Source organism: Glycine max, chromosome 15 (genome assembly GCF_000004515.6).
Source record: "Glycine max cultivar Williams 82 chromosome 15, Glycine_max_v4.0, whole genome shotgun sequence".
Lineage (NCBI taxonomy): Eukaryota > Viridiplantae > Streptophyta > Magnoliopsida > Fabales > Fabaceae > Glycine > Glycine max.
Window position 1 is genome coordinate 9,235,745 of NC_038251.2, and position 14,938 is coordinate 9,250,682.

Here is a 14,938-nt window from a genome sequence, read left to right on the forward strand (position 1 = left end):
ATCCAAAAACATTTTGACAGTATTATTTAATCAAATATAACTGTCTGTACGACTCTTGAAAGTAATACCAAAACTAATTTCTAATCGATTGAAATTATAAAATCTTTTACATTTACAATACATATCCATTAATCTATTAAAGAAAAATACTAACATTTAAGGTAATGGTAATTTGGTATTTCCACCAAAAAAAAATTCCACAAAAAAAGGGTAATTTGGTATCAAATCCTTGGAAACAATGTCCCATTTGCACACTTGCTATAACACAATGCACATTTGTAGCTTGTAGTGTCTAATACTAGTATTAGAAAAAAACAATTCATGTTATTTAAAATAAACATGAACAGTGACAAACCAAAAAATTTCCAGTTATTTACATACCAAAAAAAATGTTCGCAGAATAAGTTTCAGTTGCCTTGGTGGCTCTTTGCTCATTCTAATGTCAATAGAGTTCTTCAATACCAATACTACAATATTCGTCCTAGGAGTAACAATCTAGAAGGACTAGAAAATAATATTAAATTAATAATAGAAAATAAAATTAAAATCATGTGTTCATACTTGTATTCTTCACACGAAATTCTGTACAATCATATACAGTCCAAAATTTCTGCAAAACGAATAGGAAAATGTCAAAAACATTAGCATGGCACATCGTTTCTCAAATAATATTATCGATACTTAGGGTCATTGTTGGAACACCCAAAACCATAGAGTTCAAAGTTCAAATCAGCAATTGAACCCCTAGACTCCAGCCATGATTTCGCTGGAGCCTTTGTAGCCAAAAACCAACCAGCCTTAGCCTCATGAAATGGAGCATTGAGTTCCTTCAAATGTGATTCAAATATACCAGCTAAGCCTTTTTCTGAATACTTATGTTTTCCTTTCCCAGTATTAATTCCAAGTAGTGGAGGAAGGTCTTCCCCTGATTCCAATGCCTTGGACAAGTCATTAATCCAAACATGTAATGCAGTCATAGCAGCTCCAACTGAGAGTTCTTTCAGATGCAAAGACCACTGAGTTTGGGATTTGGACTGGATATTTTTATATATCTCAAGCATCAATCCTAAATCCAGAAGGTCACATGCTCTTTCAGGCACATTCAGTTTGACACAAAGATCAATGAGACAATTGCATAAAGGCATCTTCACTTCAGCATCAATTGAATTAAGAAATTCTGAGACTTCATTTCTAAAATCCCCATCACCCTCCTCTTCCACCAAATATTTTACCACAGAACCAAGCTTTGTGTTAGCCTTTTCAATGCAATCTGTTAGCTTACCAAGCTCTTCTTTTGGTGCTTGAGTCAGAACATTTAGAAGAGAACAGCAGAAGTGATCATTTGGAACAATGCCCAATTCCAGAAGTTGCTTAAATACCTTCACAACATCATCAGTTCGCTTAGCTTTTCCATAGCAATGGACAAGTGATGTCAGAACAAAAATAGTAGGTTGAAATCCAGATTGGATCATTTCATTCAACATCCCTTCCGCCTCTGAAACTTTCCCACTGCGGGAATAAATAGCAATCAAGGATGCAAATGTCCAACTGTCAGGCTGGCAAGTCCCAGAACTGTTCATTTCATAAAATATTTCAACAGCTCTATCTATGTAGCCCATATCAGCATACATAGCTAAAAGCTTGTTATAAAGATCTGCAGTCATATCCATTCCATTCCCCTTCATTTCCTTATAAACACCAAGAGCATCTTCACTATAATGTGCTATGGTATAGACTTCCAAAAGACATGCATATGTTATAAAATCTGGTGAAACTCCATTACTTCTCATCTCTTTATATATAGCCTTCGCCTGTCGGTGCTTCTCAGCTTTCAACATGGCACCCAACAGAGTGTTATATGTCACCACATTAGGCTTCACACCAAGAACTTTCATTTCTTGGTAGATTTTCAAGCATCTATCATAGTTTCCTGCCATGCTATACATCTTAATCAATGCCGAGAACGCTGCTGCATCAAGGCACCATTTCTCTGCTATTGCACGATCATATAGGCTTACAGCCTTGTCAACATTATTTGAAAGTGCATAAGCATATACCATGGCTGAGCATGTGATGCCATCAGGTTCATACCCAAAACCAGACATCTTTTCAAACAACTCCACAGGCTTATTAGCACAGTTAACCATAGTTGAAAATGTAAAGTTATTTGGTTTTACCCCTCTTTGAAGCATCTCATCGAACAACTTCTCTGCTCCTTCAAAATCCCTAGACTTCCTAAACAAATTCAGGGTAGCATTGTAAAGAATCAACTCCTTATCTGTCGTGAAATTAATCTTGCTCAGGAAGTATCTAAGAACAAAGGATGCAGTGTTGGGATTTACCATCTTATTGAGAATAAATATAACATCTCCTTCTGAAACCATGTCCCCTATACCCTTCAAAATTGTGGAGACCTGTTGCTCCCATGGATTGCTTGATTCCAAAGACTCGGTTTGTTTGAGATGAGAACTGTACATGTTGATCAAGCACGAGTATGTAAAATTGTCTGGCTGGCAAGTCCTTGAACTTTTCATGTCTTCAAAGATTTCAACAGCTTCATCCATGCAACCAACATCAGCACACATGTCAAAAAGCAAGTTATAAAGAAATACATCCACATTCATTCCCTTTTCCTTCTTCATTTCCTTATAAACTCTCAACGCATCCTCATGACACCGTGCTTTACAATAGGCTTCTAAAAGAGCTGCATAGGTAGGCCAATTGGGTGAAAATCCATTACTTATCATCTCCTCATATATAGCCTTGGCATCCCCGGCTCTCTTAGCTCTCCCCATGACATACAACAGAGTGTCATAAGTTTCCTTGATAGGCTTGGTACCAAGAACCTTCATATCATTGTAAACTCTTAAACATCCATCAAAATTGTCAAACTTCCCAAACATCTTAATCAATGCCAAGAATGCCGCTGTATCAACCCGCCATCTCTCTGCTTTTGCACGATCATACAGTTCCAAAGCCATATCAGCATTCCAACTACATGCATAAGCATGAATCATAAAGGAGGTTAAACCGGCATCGGGTTGAACCCCAAAGGAGGGCATTTTCTCAAAAAACTCGATAGCCTTGTGCGGCAAAGAAAACATAGAAGCAGAGCTAATGATAGTTGAAAACGTAATGAGATTCGGGTTGACCCCTCTTTGAAGCATTTCATCAAACACCTTCTCTTCACCTTCGAAATCCCTTACCGCCCTGAACAGCTTCAGGGTGACGTTGTAGAGAACAACATGCCTAGAAGGTTTAATCTTCTGATTGAAGTAGTTAACAGCGAGGAGTGCAGTGTAGGGATTGACCATGGAATTGAGAATAACCACGGCATCAGATTCAAAAACGTTGTCCCCCAAAACTCTGAGGATTTCAGAGACGTGTTGCTGGGTGGGGTTGCAGGAATCGAGAGACTTGGCGAGTTTGGTGAGAGATGAAGACCTGGCGTGATAGGGATTCTTCCAAAGGTGTTTGGCTCTGGGGCTTTTGGGATTGACCCAGATGGAAGTTTGGGGTAAAGGCGAAGACTTTGCATCTGGGTCCTGTGGAGTGTTGGCGGCTTGGACTTGGAGAAGGGTTTTGGGTTTATTATGAGAGAGAGGGAAGGTGGGAAGTTTGAAATGGCGGGAAAAGTAAGAGAAGGAGTTATAAGTGGTGATAGGTTTACGACAATAGAAGGCAGAAGAACAAGGAATAGGAGAAATGGAAGAAGAAGAAGAAGAAGAAGAAGAAGAAGAAGTGTTGCAGGGAAGGTAAGATTGAGCCATTTTCCTTCTCTCTCTCTCTGAATGTAATGATGAACAAAACGTGAACAGACTGATTGATGAACAAAACGTGAACAGACTGATTGATGAACAAAAATAAGTGCAAATTGATTTTTTTTTCTTTCTATCTTTTTGGTCTAGACCACAATTACTGGAATTAATTCTGTTCGATAGGACCACTGATCATTCACGAAGTAAACTCTAAGAATCAATCAAAGATGCATTTAGTTAAATAATTTTATTAAATCTTTATTTATTAAGTTTTATTAAGAAAAACTTATTCATAAGTTTAATTTTTAAATTTATAAAAATATTTTAATAAGCTTCTACACAAAATTTAAAACAGACTATAAGAAACTTATCAAGGGAGTTTAATCTTTATACATTGTTAGTCTATAAAAGTTTATACGCATCAAAAAAGTGTATAAAAGTTTACATTATCAATTAGTAAAAATTATTCTTAATAGAACTTAAAATATTTATTTTAAAAAACAAAAAATTTGTTACATATAGACTATTTGGGATAAAGATAAATTGAAAATTAAAAAGTTAATTTATTAAATTATAAGTGTTTGATAAAACTAACTATTGAAAAATTTAAAATGATAAAAAATAATAAAATTATGATTTATTTTAAAATAATAAGTAAGAAATTAAATAAATATATGGAAGATAAAAATAAAAAAACTAAAAGTTAAAAGTTAATATTTTAAAAAACATGACATTTATCAAAATTAAGTGATTTAACAAACTATGAATAGCATTTATGAATAAAAAAACTATATATAGCATTTAAAAGTTACTTGAATCTTTTCATAACAGTGCAATTGGTAATTTGGGTATTCAAAGTTACTTGTATTCACACGAAGTTTCCTACATGCAGTACAAAATTTCCGCAAAAGGAATAGGAAAATGCCAAAAAGATTAACATGGTATATGTTCCTAAAACAACACTATTAAACTAAAGGGCCATTGTTGGAACATCTAAAACCAGAAAGTTCAAACCAGCAATTGATTCGGTTGAATCCCTAGACTCCAGCCATAATTTGGCTGCTGCTTTTGTAACCAAAAACCAGCCAGCCTTAGCCTCATGAAATGGAGCATTGAGTTCCTTCAAACGGGATTCAAATACACTAGCCAAGCCTTTGTCTGAATACTTGTGTTTTCCTTGCCCAGTATTAATTCCAAGTAGTGGAGGAAGGTCTTCCCCTGATTCCAATGCCTCGGACAAGTCATTAATCCAAACATGTAATGCAGTCATAGCAGCTCCAACTGAGAGTTCTTTCAGATGCAAAGACCACTGAGTTTGGGATTTGGACTGGATATTTTTATATATCTCAAGCATCAATCCTAAATCCAGAAGGCCACATGCTCTTTCAGGCACATTCAGTTTGACACAAAGATCAATTAGACAATTGCATAAAGGCTTCTTTACTTCAGCATCAATTGAATTTAAAAGTTCTAGTGTTTCCTTTCTAAAGCCTTCATCACTCTCCTGCTCTTCCACCAAATATCTTACCACAGTCCCAAGCTTTGTATTAGCCTTCTCAATGCAATCTGTTAGCTTACCAAGCTCTTCTTTTGGTGTTTGAGTCAGAACATTTAAAAGGCAACAGCAGAAGTGATCATTTGGAACAATGCCCAAATCCAGGAGCTGTTTAAATATCTTCACAACATCATCAGTTCGCTTTGCTTTTCCATAGCACCGGATGAGTGATGTCATAACAAAAATTGTAGGTTGAAATCCAGATTGGATCATTTCATTCAACATCCCTTCCACCTCTGAAACTTTACCACTGCGGGAATAAATGGTAATCAAGGATGAAAATGTCCAACTGTCAGGCTGGCAAGTCCCAGAACTTTTCATTTCATAAAAAATTTCAACAGCTCTATCAGTGTAGCCAACATCAGCACACATAGCTAAAAGCTTGTTATAAAGATCTGCAGTCATATCCATTCCATTCCCCTTCATTTCCTTATAAACACCAAGAGCATCTTCGCTACATTGTGCTCTAGTATAAACTTCCAAAAGTGATGCATATGTTATAAAATCTGGTGAAACTCCATTACTTTTCATCTCTTTATGTATAGCCTTGGCCTGTCGGTGCTTCTTAGATCTCAACATGGCACCCAACAGAGTGTTATACGTTGCCACATTAGGCTTCACACCAAGAACCTTCATTTCTTGGTAGACTTCCAAGCATTTATCATAGTTTCCTGCCATGCTATACATCTTAATCAATGTTGAGAATGTTACTGCATCAAGGCTCCAGTTCTCAGCTTTTGCACGATCATATAGATTGACAGCCTTGTCAACATTATTAGTACGTGCATAAGCATATACCATGCCTGAGCATGTGATGCCATCAGGTTCACACCCAAAGCCAGACATCTTTTCAAATAACTCCACAGCCTTATTAGGCAAACCAGACACGCTAGCACAGTTAACCAAAGTTGAAAATGTAATGTTGTCAGGTTTTACTCCTCTTTGAAGCATTTCATCAAACAACTTCTCTGCTCCTTCAAAATCCCTAGACTTCCTAAACAAATTAATGACCACATTGTAAAGAATCACCTCTTTATCTCTAGTGAAATTAACCATGTTCTGAAAGTATCTAAGAACAAAGGATGCAGTGTTGGGATCCACCATCCTATTGAGAATAAATATAACATCTCCTTCTGAAACATTGTCCCCCAGACCCTTCAAAATTGTGGAGACCTGTTGCTCCCAAGGATTGCTTGACTCCAAAGAGTCGGTGCGTTTGAGATGAGAACTGTACATGTTGATCAAGCACGAGTAAGTAAAATTGTCGGGCTGACAAGTCCCTGAACTTTTCATGTCTTCGAAGATTTCAACAGCTTCATCCATGCAACCAACATCAGCACACATGTCAAAAAGCAAGTTATATAAAAATAAATTCACATCCATTCCCTTTTTCTTCATTTCCTTATAAACTCCCAGCGCATCCTCACAAAACCGTGCTTTGCAATAGGCTTGTAAAAGAGCTGCATGGGTAGGCCAATTGGGTGAAAATCCATTACTTATCATCTCCTCATATATAGCCTTGGCATCCAAGGCCCTCTTAGCTCTCCCCATGGCATACAACAGAGTGTTATAAGTTACCATGTTAGGCTTGGCACCAAGAACCTTCATATCATTGTAAACACTTAAACATCCATCAAAATTCTCCAACATCCCACACATCTTAATCAACACAGAGAATGCCACCGTATCAACCCGCCATTTCTCTGCTTTTGCACGATCATACAGTTCCAAAGCCATGTCAGCCTTCCCACTATGCGCATAAGCATGAATCATAAAGGAGCCTACACTCGCATCAGGTTCAACCCCAAAGGAGGGCATTTTCTCAAACCACTTTATAGCCTTATCTGGCAAAGAACACACGGAAGCAGAGCTAATTATAGTTGAAAACGTAATGAGATTCGGCTCGACCCCTCTCTGAAGCATTTCATCAAACAGCTTCTCTGCACCTTCAAAATCCTTTACCTCCCTCAACACCTTCAGGGTAACGTTGTAAAGAACAACGTGCTTGGCGGGGTTAATCTTTGGCTGAAAGTACTTAAGAGCGAGAAGTGCAGTGTTGGGATTAACCATTGTGTTGAGAATAAACACAGCGTCGCGTTCTGAAACATTGTCCCTCAAAACGTTGAGGATTTCAGAGACGTGCTGCTCGGTGGGGTTGCACGAGTCCAGTGACTTGGCGAGTTTGGTGAGAGAAGATGACCTGGCATGAGGGGAATTCTTCTGGAGGTGTTTGGCTCTGGGGCTTCTGGGATTGACCCAGATGGAGTTTTTCGATAAAGACGGAGACTTTGCATCTGGGTCGTCGAGTTTTGCGTCTTGGAGAGTATTAACGGGTTGTAAGGAGAAGCGTGGGGCGTGGAGAAGGGTTTTGGAATGAGAAGGGACGATGGTGAAGAAGGGTATGCGAGAATGGAATGAGAAGGAAGAAGCTGAAGGGGAAGGACAAAGAGGGTAAGGCTGAGCCATTTTCCCCCTCTGTCTGTTACTGTCTGAGTATACGACACCGATAGAATTGTTAGACAGTTGATACGGGTTGGGAAAGAGAAAGATACACATACAATTGACCAATAGAAAGAAAGTTAAAAAAAAAAATCAATTTGGTGTCTAATGGTGTGTTGGGTATAAATAATATTGAAAAGAAATTTTATAATTTTTTTTAATTCACATCTTTTATATTTTATTTTAATTTAAAAAAATATTTTTCTAATTTTTTTTATTTTTATCCTCTAAATTAAACACACTTTAAAATATTAATTATTTTTTAAAGTTAATAAAGAATTATTTCACATTTTTTTAAAGATTAACTTGATAATGAACTAATTTTTAAAAGACTAATTCGATATTAAATTTTTTTAAAAAAATTCATGTTAATGACGTTTGGTAGGAAAAGAATTTTTTCATACACGAACAATAAGATTCCTAAGAATTATAATTTCTGTGAATAAATAAAATATATTTGATTAGTCTATTTTGGAATTAAATATTCATATAAAATACTTAAGGGAAAGTTGGATTCTTGTTCCTTTCCTTCCCAATGTTTTTGAAAAAAAAAAAACTAAAATTAATTTTCAAAAATCATAATTTATTGTCCATCTTCTTTTTATTAATTGCATATCAAACATAAAAATCATGGTTTCTCATTTTAAGATTCCTTGGAAGATAAAATTTTTTTATCTATCAAACGCCTCCTTAGATTTTAATGTTGTAACCAAAAAAAAGATTTATTAAGCAAAAAAAGAAAAAAAAAGTTTGGATTTTAATGTACTAATTTAACCACTATTTTTGAAAAAAAAAATATGGGAACGCATGTGATTTAGTCAAGCCTTCTTAAGTTCTTAGTCTAAGACTCACTGAATTTACTTCACCTTGAAGAGAATGACCTCCTTCATTTTACTTCTAGATGTAGTTTCTCTTTCTCACTGAAGAAGCTCTCAGAAGAAGTCTCACACCACCTCTTCAGTGAGATTTTCTCAGTGTAGGTAATAGAAGTAATTTTTGAAAAATTAATATGGTTGACGTGTTATGGTTCATTTCATTTAGTTTAGGCTGAAAATCATCAGCCACTAAAGAGTTTTCGATTACGAATTTGATGTTTCCTGCTCAATATTAAACTTGCAAATGATACAAAGCTGGGTAATTAAATTTCGATGAACTAAAACTTCAGTAAGACACGGAAGAAATATGAAAAAGAAATTAAAAAAAAGCAGAAATCTACCTATCACATCATATTAATTCAAAAAGGGTGCCGTGTCGGGAGTGACTGAGACCAAAGGGTGCGGTGTCGGGAGTATCAATATGAAAAACGGAAGTGACTGAGAACAAAGGGTGCGGTGTCGGGATTGGTCATCTTATCGAGAATGAACACAGAGTCGCGTTCTGAAACGTTGTCTCGGAGACCCTTGAGGATTGTGGACACGTGTTGCGCACTGGGGGTGCACGAGTTCAACGACTCGGTGAGTCTGGCGAGGTAACTGTACCTGGCGCTGTGTGATTTCGTTTGGAGGTGTTGGGCTCGGGGGCTGTGGGGATTGACCCAAACGCAGTTCTTCGATAAAGATGAGGAATTTGCATCTGGGTCGTGAGAAGCTAAATCTTGCTGTGGCGCGTGGGTGTTGGGGTGGAAAGAGGCTTTGGAGTGAAGCGTGAGGGGTTTGTGGGAGGAAGAGGCGTTTGGGAATTTGAAATTGCGCAGAGAAAATGAAGAGGAAGAAGAAGAGATTGAGGTGGAAACATATTGGAGCGAAGAGTGGGAAGCGCAAATGCGTGAAGCGATTTTGCTTGGCTCTTCTCATACTGATACTGTGATGTGTTGTGTGTTGCTTTGCGCACTGCGGGTGCGGACACGGACATGTAATTTTTTTTTCCATTTTTTTCAATTTTTTTAAATAATTTTTTATTTAATTTAATTAATTAATAAAAAATTTAATTTTTTTAATTTAATTATATGTTATATTATTTTTTTATTTGTTATTAGTTTTATTTAATATTTTTATATGATTTTATATAATACATTATATATTTTTTAATATTATTTTATTTAATATATTTTATATGTTTTTTGAATATTATTTTATTTAATAAATTTTTTATATTTAAAACTTATATATATATTTTTTACTAGTGTCACATGTTGCACGACTTTAAAGTTGTGAATAGTGCTGTTTTTAAAATTAAAAAAGTTATAGGGTTATTAATTAATATTATTTTTAAATGATATGTTGTACGCATATATTAAATAAAACAATATTAAAAAAATATAGCATATCAAATAAAATTATATAAATATATATATAAAATATTAAATAAAATTAATAATAAATAAAAATAATAATTTAACATATAATTAAATTTTTAAAAAATAATTTTTATAATTAATTAATTAATTAAATTAAATAAAAAATATTTAATTATTTTTGAATAATAAACATAATAAATTAGAATTAGTAATTTAATATACAACTTCTAAAAAAATAAACCGCTTAAAATAAAAAAAAATGATTTTTTTTGTAAAAACAAAAAGAAAATATCTGACTTTAAAGTTGTAAAAACAAAAAATAAAAAAGAAAAAAACTACAGCTATGAAATCGTAAATTAAAAGTGAGTTTATAAAGTGAAGGTGAAGTCATAACATTAAAGTAGGTTTATAAAGTGAAAGTGAATCCAAATGGTGAGGTGATCAAACAAAGGCTAGACTGGTGACGAAAGAATTTGTACAAAAATCTCGAGTTGATCATGTGAGATTGATGCATTTGTGGCAAGGATAGAAACAATAAGATTGGTTGTAGCTATAGCAATTATAAGAGGTTGGTCTATGCACCAATTAGATGTGAAGTCTGCTTTCTTGAATGAACCACTAGACAAGGAAGTCTATGTCATCCAACCGCCAGGTTTTGAGATTTTGGATCAAGAAGAGATACTTAGATTAAGGAAATCCTTGTATGACCTTAAGCAAGCTCCACGTGTTTGGAACAAAAGAATTGACAACTTTCTAAGCCAAACAAGCTTTGTTAAATGCACATCTGAGCATGGAGTGTATCTAAAGGTCTTGAAAGTGGTCATTGGTGCAAATTTGCTGATAGTGTGTCTTTATGTAGATAACTTACTAGTGATTCGAAGCAATGAAAGAGAGATTGAAGAGTTCAAGAAGAAAATGATGAAGGAGTTTGAGATGAGTGATCCAAGGCTTTTGTCCTACTTTCTTGAGATTGAATTCAAAACAACAGAAAATGGTATTGTGATGTACCAAACCAGGTGTGTAGCTGACATGTTGAAGAAATTCAACATGTTCAAGTGTAATTCAACTGTCACACTAGCTAAAACAGGATTGGTACTTGAGAAGAAAAGGATTGAGGAATTTATGAATCCTACTTACTTCAGGAAGATCATTGGATCACTTAGATATCTGTGTAACACCATGCTTGATTTAGGATTTAGTGTTGGGTTTATAAGTAGATTTATGGAGACACCAAGAGTGTCTCACTTACTAGCAGCCAAGAAAATAATGCACTATGTGAAAAGGACTCTGGATTATGGAATTTTATTTCCTAAAGTGAGTGACAACTTAGAAGTTGAAATGCTTGGGTACTCTAATTCAGATTGGTGTGGTGACAAATTTGATTCAAAGAGTGTTGCAGGTTATGTTTTTATGTGTGAAAGAGCACCAACCTCTTAGTGTTTGAAGAAGGAATCTGTAGTGGTTCTATCTTCATGTGAAGCTGAGTATATCACACTCTCAATGAACAATTGTCAAGATGTATGGCTTGATACATTGATGCAAGAAATCAAGGTGAAGAAATCAAGAGAAGTCAAATTGTTTGTTGATAACAAATTAGCAATAGACTTAGTTAAACATTTTGTTGTACATGGAATGAGCAAACAAATACAAGCATAAATTCAATTTCTAAGAGATCAAGTGAATAAAGGGAAACTGATCTTGGAGTACTACAAGGCAGAACTACAAGTTGTGGACATTTTTACTAGGGCCTTAAAGGGAGAAAAATTTAAAGATCTAAGAGATATATTAGGATTTATCTCTTTGAGTCATTCAAATTAAGGAGGAGTATTGTTAGTTAATTTGATGGGCACAAGAGGAGTATTGTCTAATCTAAGACTTGGGTCGTTCAATCTAAGGTCTGGACTTATATGGTGAGTGTCATCCACTGTGCGTCATCTAATCAATTAGTGTTTGTTGTATAATTAGTTAGTTAGATAGATAGATATGTGTGTCTATATGTGTGATGTATAAAAAATGCACTTGTTTACGAGTGTTGTGTGATAGAGAGTGAGTGTATGTGCACTTGAGTAATTAATAAAGAAACTACTTTTTCTCTCGCCTATCTTCTTCCTTGCTGAGTGTGTGGGAGTAGTTTCGTTCCCAACAAATCTGGCTATTTAGCCATTTTTCTATTTTTAACATAGAGAAATTAATAAAGGAAAATGCAAATTTCTTAATCAAACATTGAGTTTGTTGCCATAATCATCATGTACAATAGTTTTTTTTTGTAATCATATTATTGGTACGGAATATCCACCGACTTTGTCGATGAGTAATCTCTGTCGAGGAAGTTCACTAGCTACCTTTAATAGGTTTCTCCCCTTCCAATCATATTTTCTCCATCCACAACACTCGAACCCGAGACCTTGCTTAAAGGATCGAGTTCAGTACCACTCAACCAACTATTTGTTGGTTCATCATGTATGATATGACATTTTTAGTTGTCAAATTTGTCATATGAATAATAACATATTTTTCCAGCACAGTGACAACCTGGAGTCTTGGATGACATTGTTATTGTTTCTTGACTTAAATATGTTTTTGGTCCCCAAAAATACCCAAATTTTGTGATTGCTCTTTGAAAAAAAAAAATCTCCATGGTTGCTCCTTACAATTTGATTTTTTTTGTGCTTACAAATTAAATATTTAAAATGAAAGTTTTAAAATATAATTAATTTTTGTATATATTAAATATATGCATAATGAGCAACGAACCAGAATAATTATTAAATTTAAATTAGTTTAATAATACAAAACCACAATTATGTATTGGTACGTAATTAGCTTCATATTTTAAATCATTATTTTGATTAGATAATAAGTTAACTACGTATCAATATATAATTATTCGTTGCGAGATATGCTCATATTTCAAGACCAATTTGCTTATTATTTCGTCAAAAGGATCTACAAACGTATACTTAAGACATATCGAGAATGTACATTGAATCATTTGAATGTAATATTTTTCTATTTTTAATTCAATGTAGTAGAAATTTATTATACTTCCATTTAAAATATAATTCTTTTTTTAAAAGATAAATATTTGAAAAAAAATGAAATATTTTTTAGGTCACAATGAAATTAATGCCCGAAGAATTTGATTGATCATAATGATGTTTTTCCTCTTAATTACATTTTTCTCATTAAAAAACTTAAATTCAAAATCTTGTATAAGAGTATAATATTATTTTTAGATTAACGATTTATTGGTAGATAGAATATAAGAACTTGTGTTGGAAAGAGAGAAATTATAAATAAATAAGAGAAAAATAATTTTCCTAAAAAATATAATTAACTAGTATTTGATTTATACATTATACAAAATAATTATTTGTGTTCTTTGATACTGCGAATGAATTGGGCTTAAACCGAGTTTGTAAAAAAGATACTATGTATTTATACAAATTATAGTATTTTTAAATAAAATTAGTACAAATAACATTAAAAAATATTATTAATAAAGTATAAAATATTATTTTTGACTAAAATGTAGGAGATTAGGGTTAAAAAATAGCAAATAAAAAAATTATAATACCTTAAGAGAATTGTAAGTGTGTTTTTATATATTTAAAATTAATATATTTTGAAATCTTAAAAATGTAAAAAAAATCAATGGAAAATAAAAAGAAATAAATAAATATTCAGTAGATAAATTTTAAAATATAAAAGAAAATGTCCAACAAGAGGATTAAGATCCTGTGCCCTTACATTTTAGGTGTTGAAATCTTAGCCATACAAAATATATTTTCTTTAAAACGAAGCATGAAAAAAGTCTCTATAGGCCAGCACCTTTGAATCTTTAGCTATAACTCATGCAGCTAGAAATGAGGAGAAGGGAATCCAGTTTGTTCTCAGTCGAAAGGGTGTCTCTTTGTTCTATTCTGCAACCGAGCGAAGAGACCCAGTTAAGCTAAATGGGAATGTGAGGTATCTTCCTTTCGTTAGGGCAGCACCTGGTTTGTTGCAAGTCCACATCGGTGAATATAACAAAAACTTAATAGAATATATAGCCCAAGCAACGATAAAAGCATGTCCCTTCGGGGACATCTGATAAAATTGGAACGATACAGAGAAGATTAGCATGGCCCCTGCGCAAGGATGACACGCACAAATCGAGAAATGGTCCAATTTTTTTTTTTCCCATATTCCTTCTTTCAATATTTTCAGGCATGGGTCTGGTTAAGATTGCTAGCCTCAAATTGAAAGCCTTCTTTGTCTAACAGCAATTAAGGATAGACAATAAATCCTTTTCTGCAGCAAAATGTAGAATGCGAATACATAAATTTTTTTTCTTGTTTTAGCCATACGAGTAAGCATGAAAAGAAGGACATGCCCTTTGGGCTGAGTTTTCAGCCCTCAATTAGAGTCCAAACTTTGGTTTTATTGAACATGTTTTGTGGGATTTTCTCTGCAAAGGTAGTTGAGATATCTCTGTAGTAAGTGTTCACTTTGAAAACATATTTATTCGTTTATGTGTCTCTTCTTTTGTCCATTTCATGTAATCGTAAAAGAAAAAAAAAAGAAAAATCTCATCACCCATTAATTAAACAATTTCCTATTGCCTATTTGATGTTTTCTGCCCAATTTTGAATTCTCAAAACACAGTAATTGTATGTTCTACATATGATAGGAAGTTGGATAATTTCATTTTAGTGAATTTCAATGATGAAAACTGAAAAGAACTTCATAAACAAGAAAGGAACATGAAAGAATAGAAAAATAGAATAAAATGCTAAATACTTCAGCTTTCCCTTGTCCAATAAAACTAATGAGGCTAGACAGTAGCACAGAGAAGCTGATATTGGCAGGGAAGAGAATGAGGAACATGGGATGGAGAATGGAAGTTAG

The 14,938-nt window shown here is 34.0% G+C and overlaps 2 protein-coding genes and 1 non-coding gene across 3 annotated transcripts; 1 reads left to right on the forward strand and 2 right to left on the reverse strand.

Annotated features, from left to right (window-relative positions):
- Positions 1-541: 541 nt before the first annotated feature.
- Positions 542-3,916, reverse strand: LOC106796311 (pentatricopeptide repeat-containing protein At4g16390, chloroplastic). Its single transcript, XM_014768147.3, has one exon. The coding sequence runs from the start codon at positions 3,768-3,770 to the stop codon at positions 672-674; it is 3,099 nt and encodes a 1,032-aa protein (XP_014623633.1). The 5' UTR covers positions 3,771-3,916; the 3' UTR covers positions 542-671.
- Positions 3,917-4,601: 685 nt separating this feature from the next.
- Positions 4,602-7,886, reverse strand: LOC100814052 (pentatricopeptide repeat-containing protein At4g16390, chloroplastic). The gene has a single exon (XM_014768260.3). The coding sequence runs from the start codon at positions 7,867-7,869 to the stop codon at positions 4,729-4,731; it is 3,141 nt and encodes a 1,046-aa protein (XP_014623746.1). The 5' UTR covers positions 7,870-7,886; the 3' UTR covers positions 4,602-4,728.
- Positions 7,887-14,121: 6,235 nt separating this feature from the next.
- On the forward strand, positions 14,122-14,224 carry LOC112999673 (U6 spliceosomal RNA). Its single transcript, XR_003264883.1, has one exon. It is a non-coding gene; the product is annotated as a U6 spliceosomal RNA (small nuclear RNA).
- The last annotated feature ends 714 nt before the right edge of the window (positions 14,225-14,938 follow it).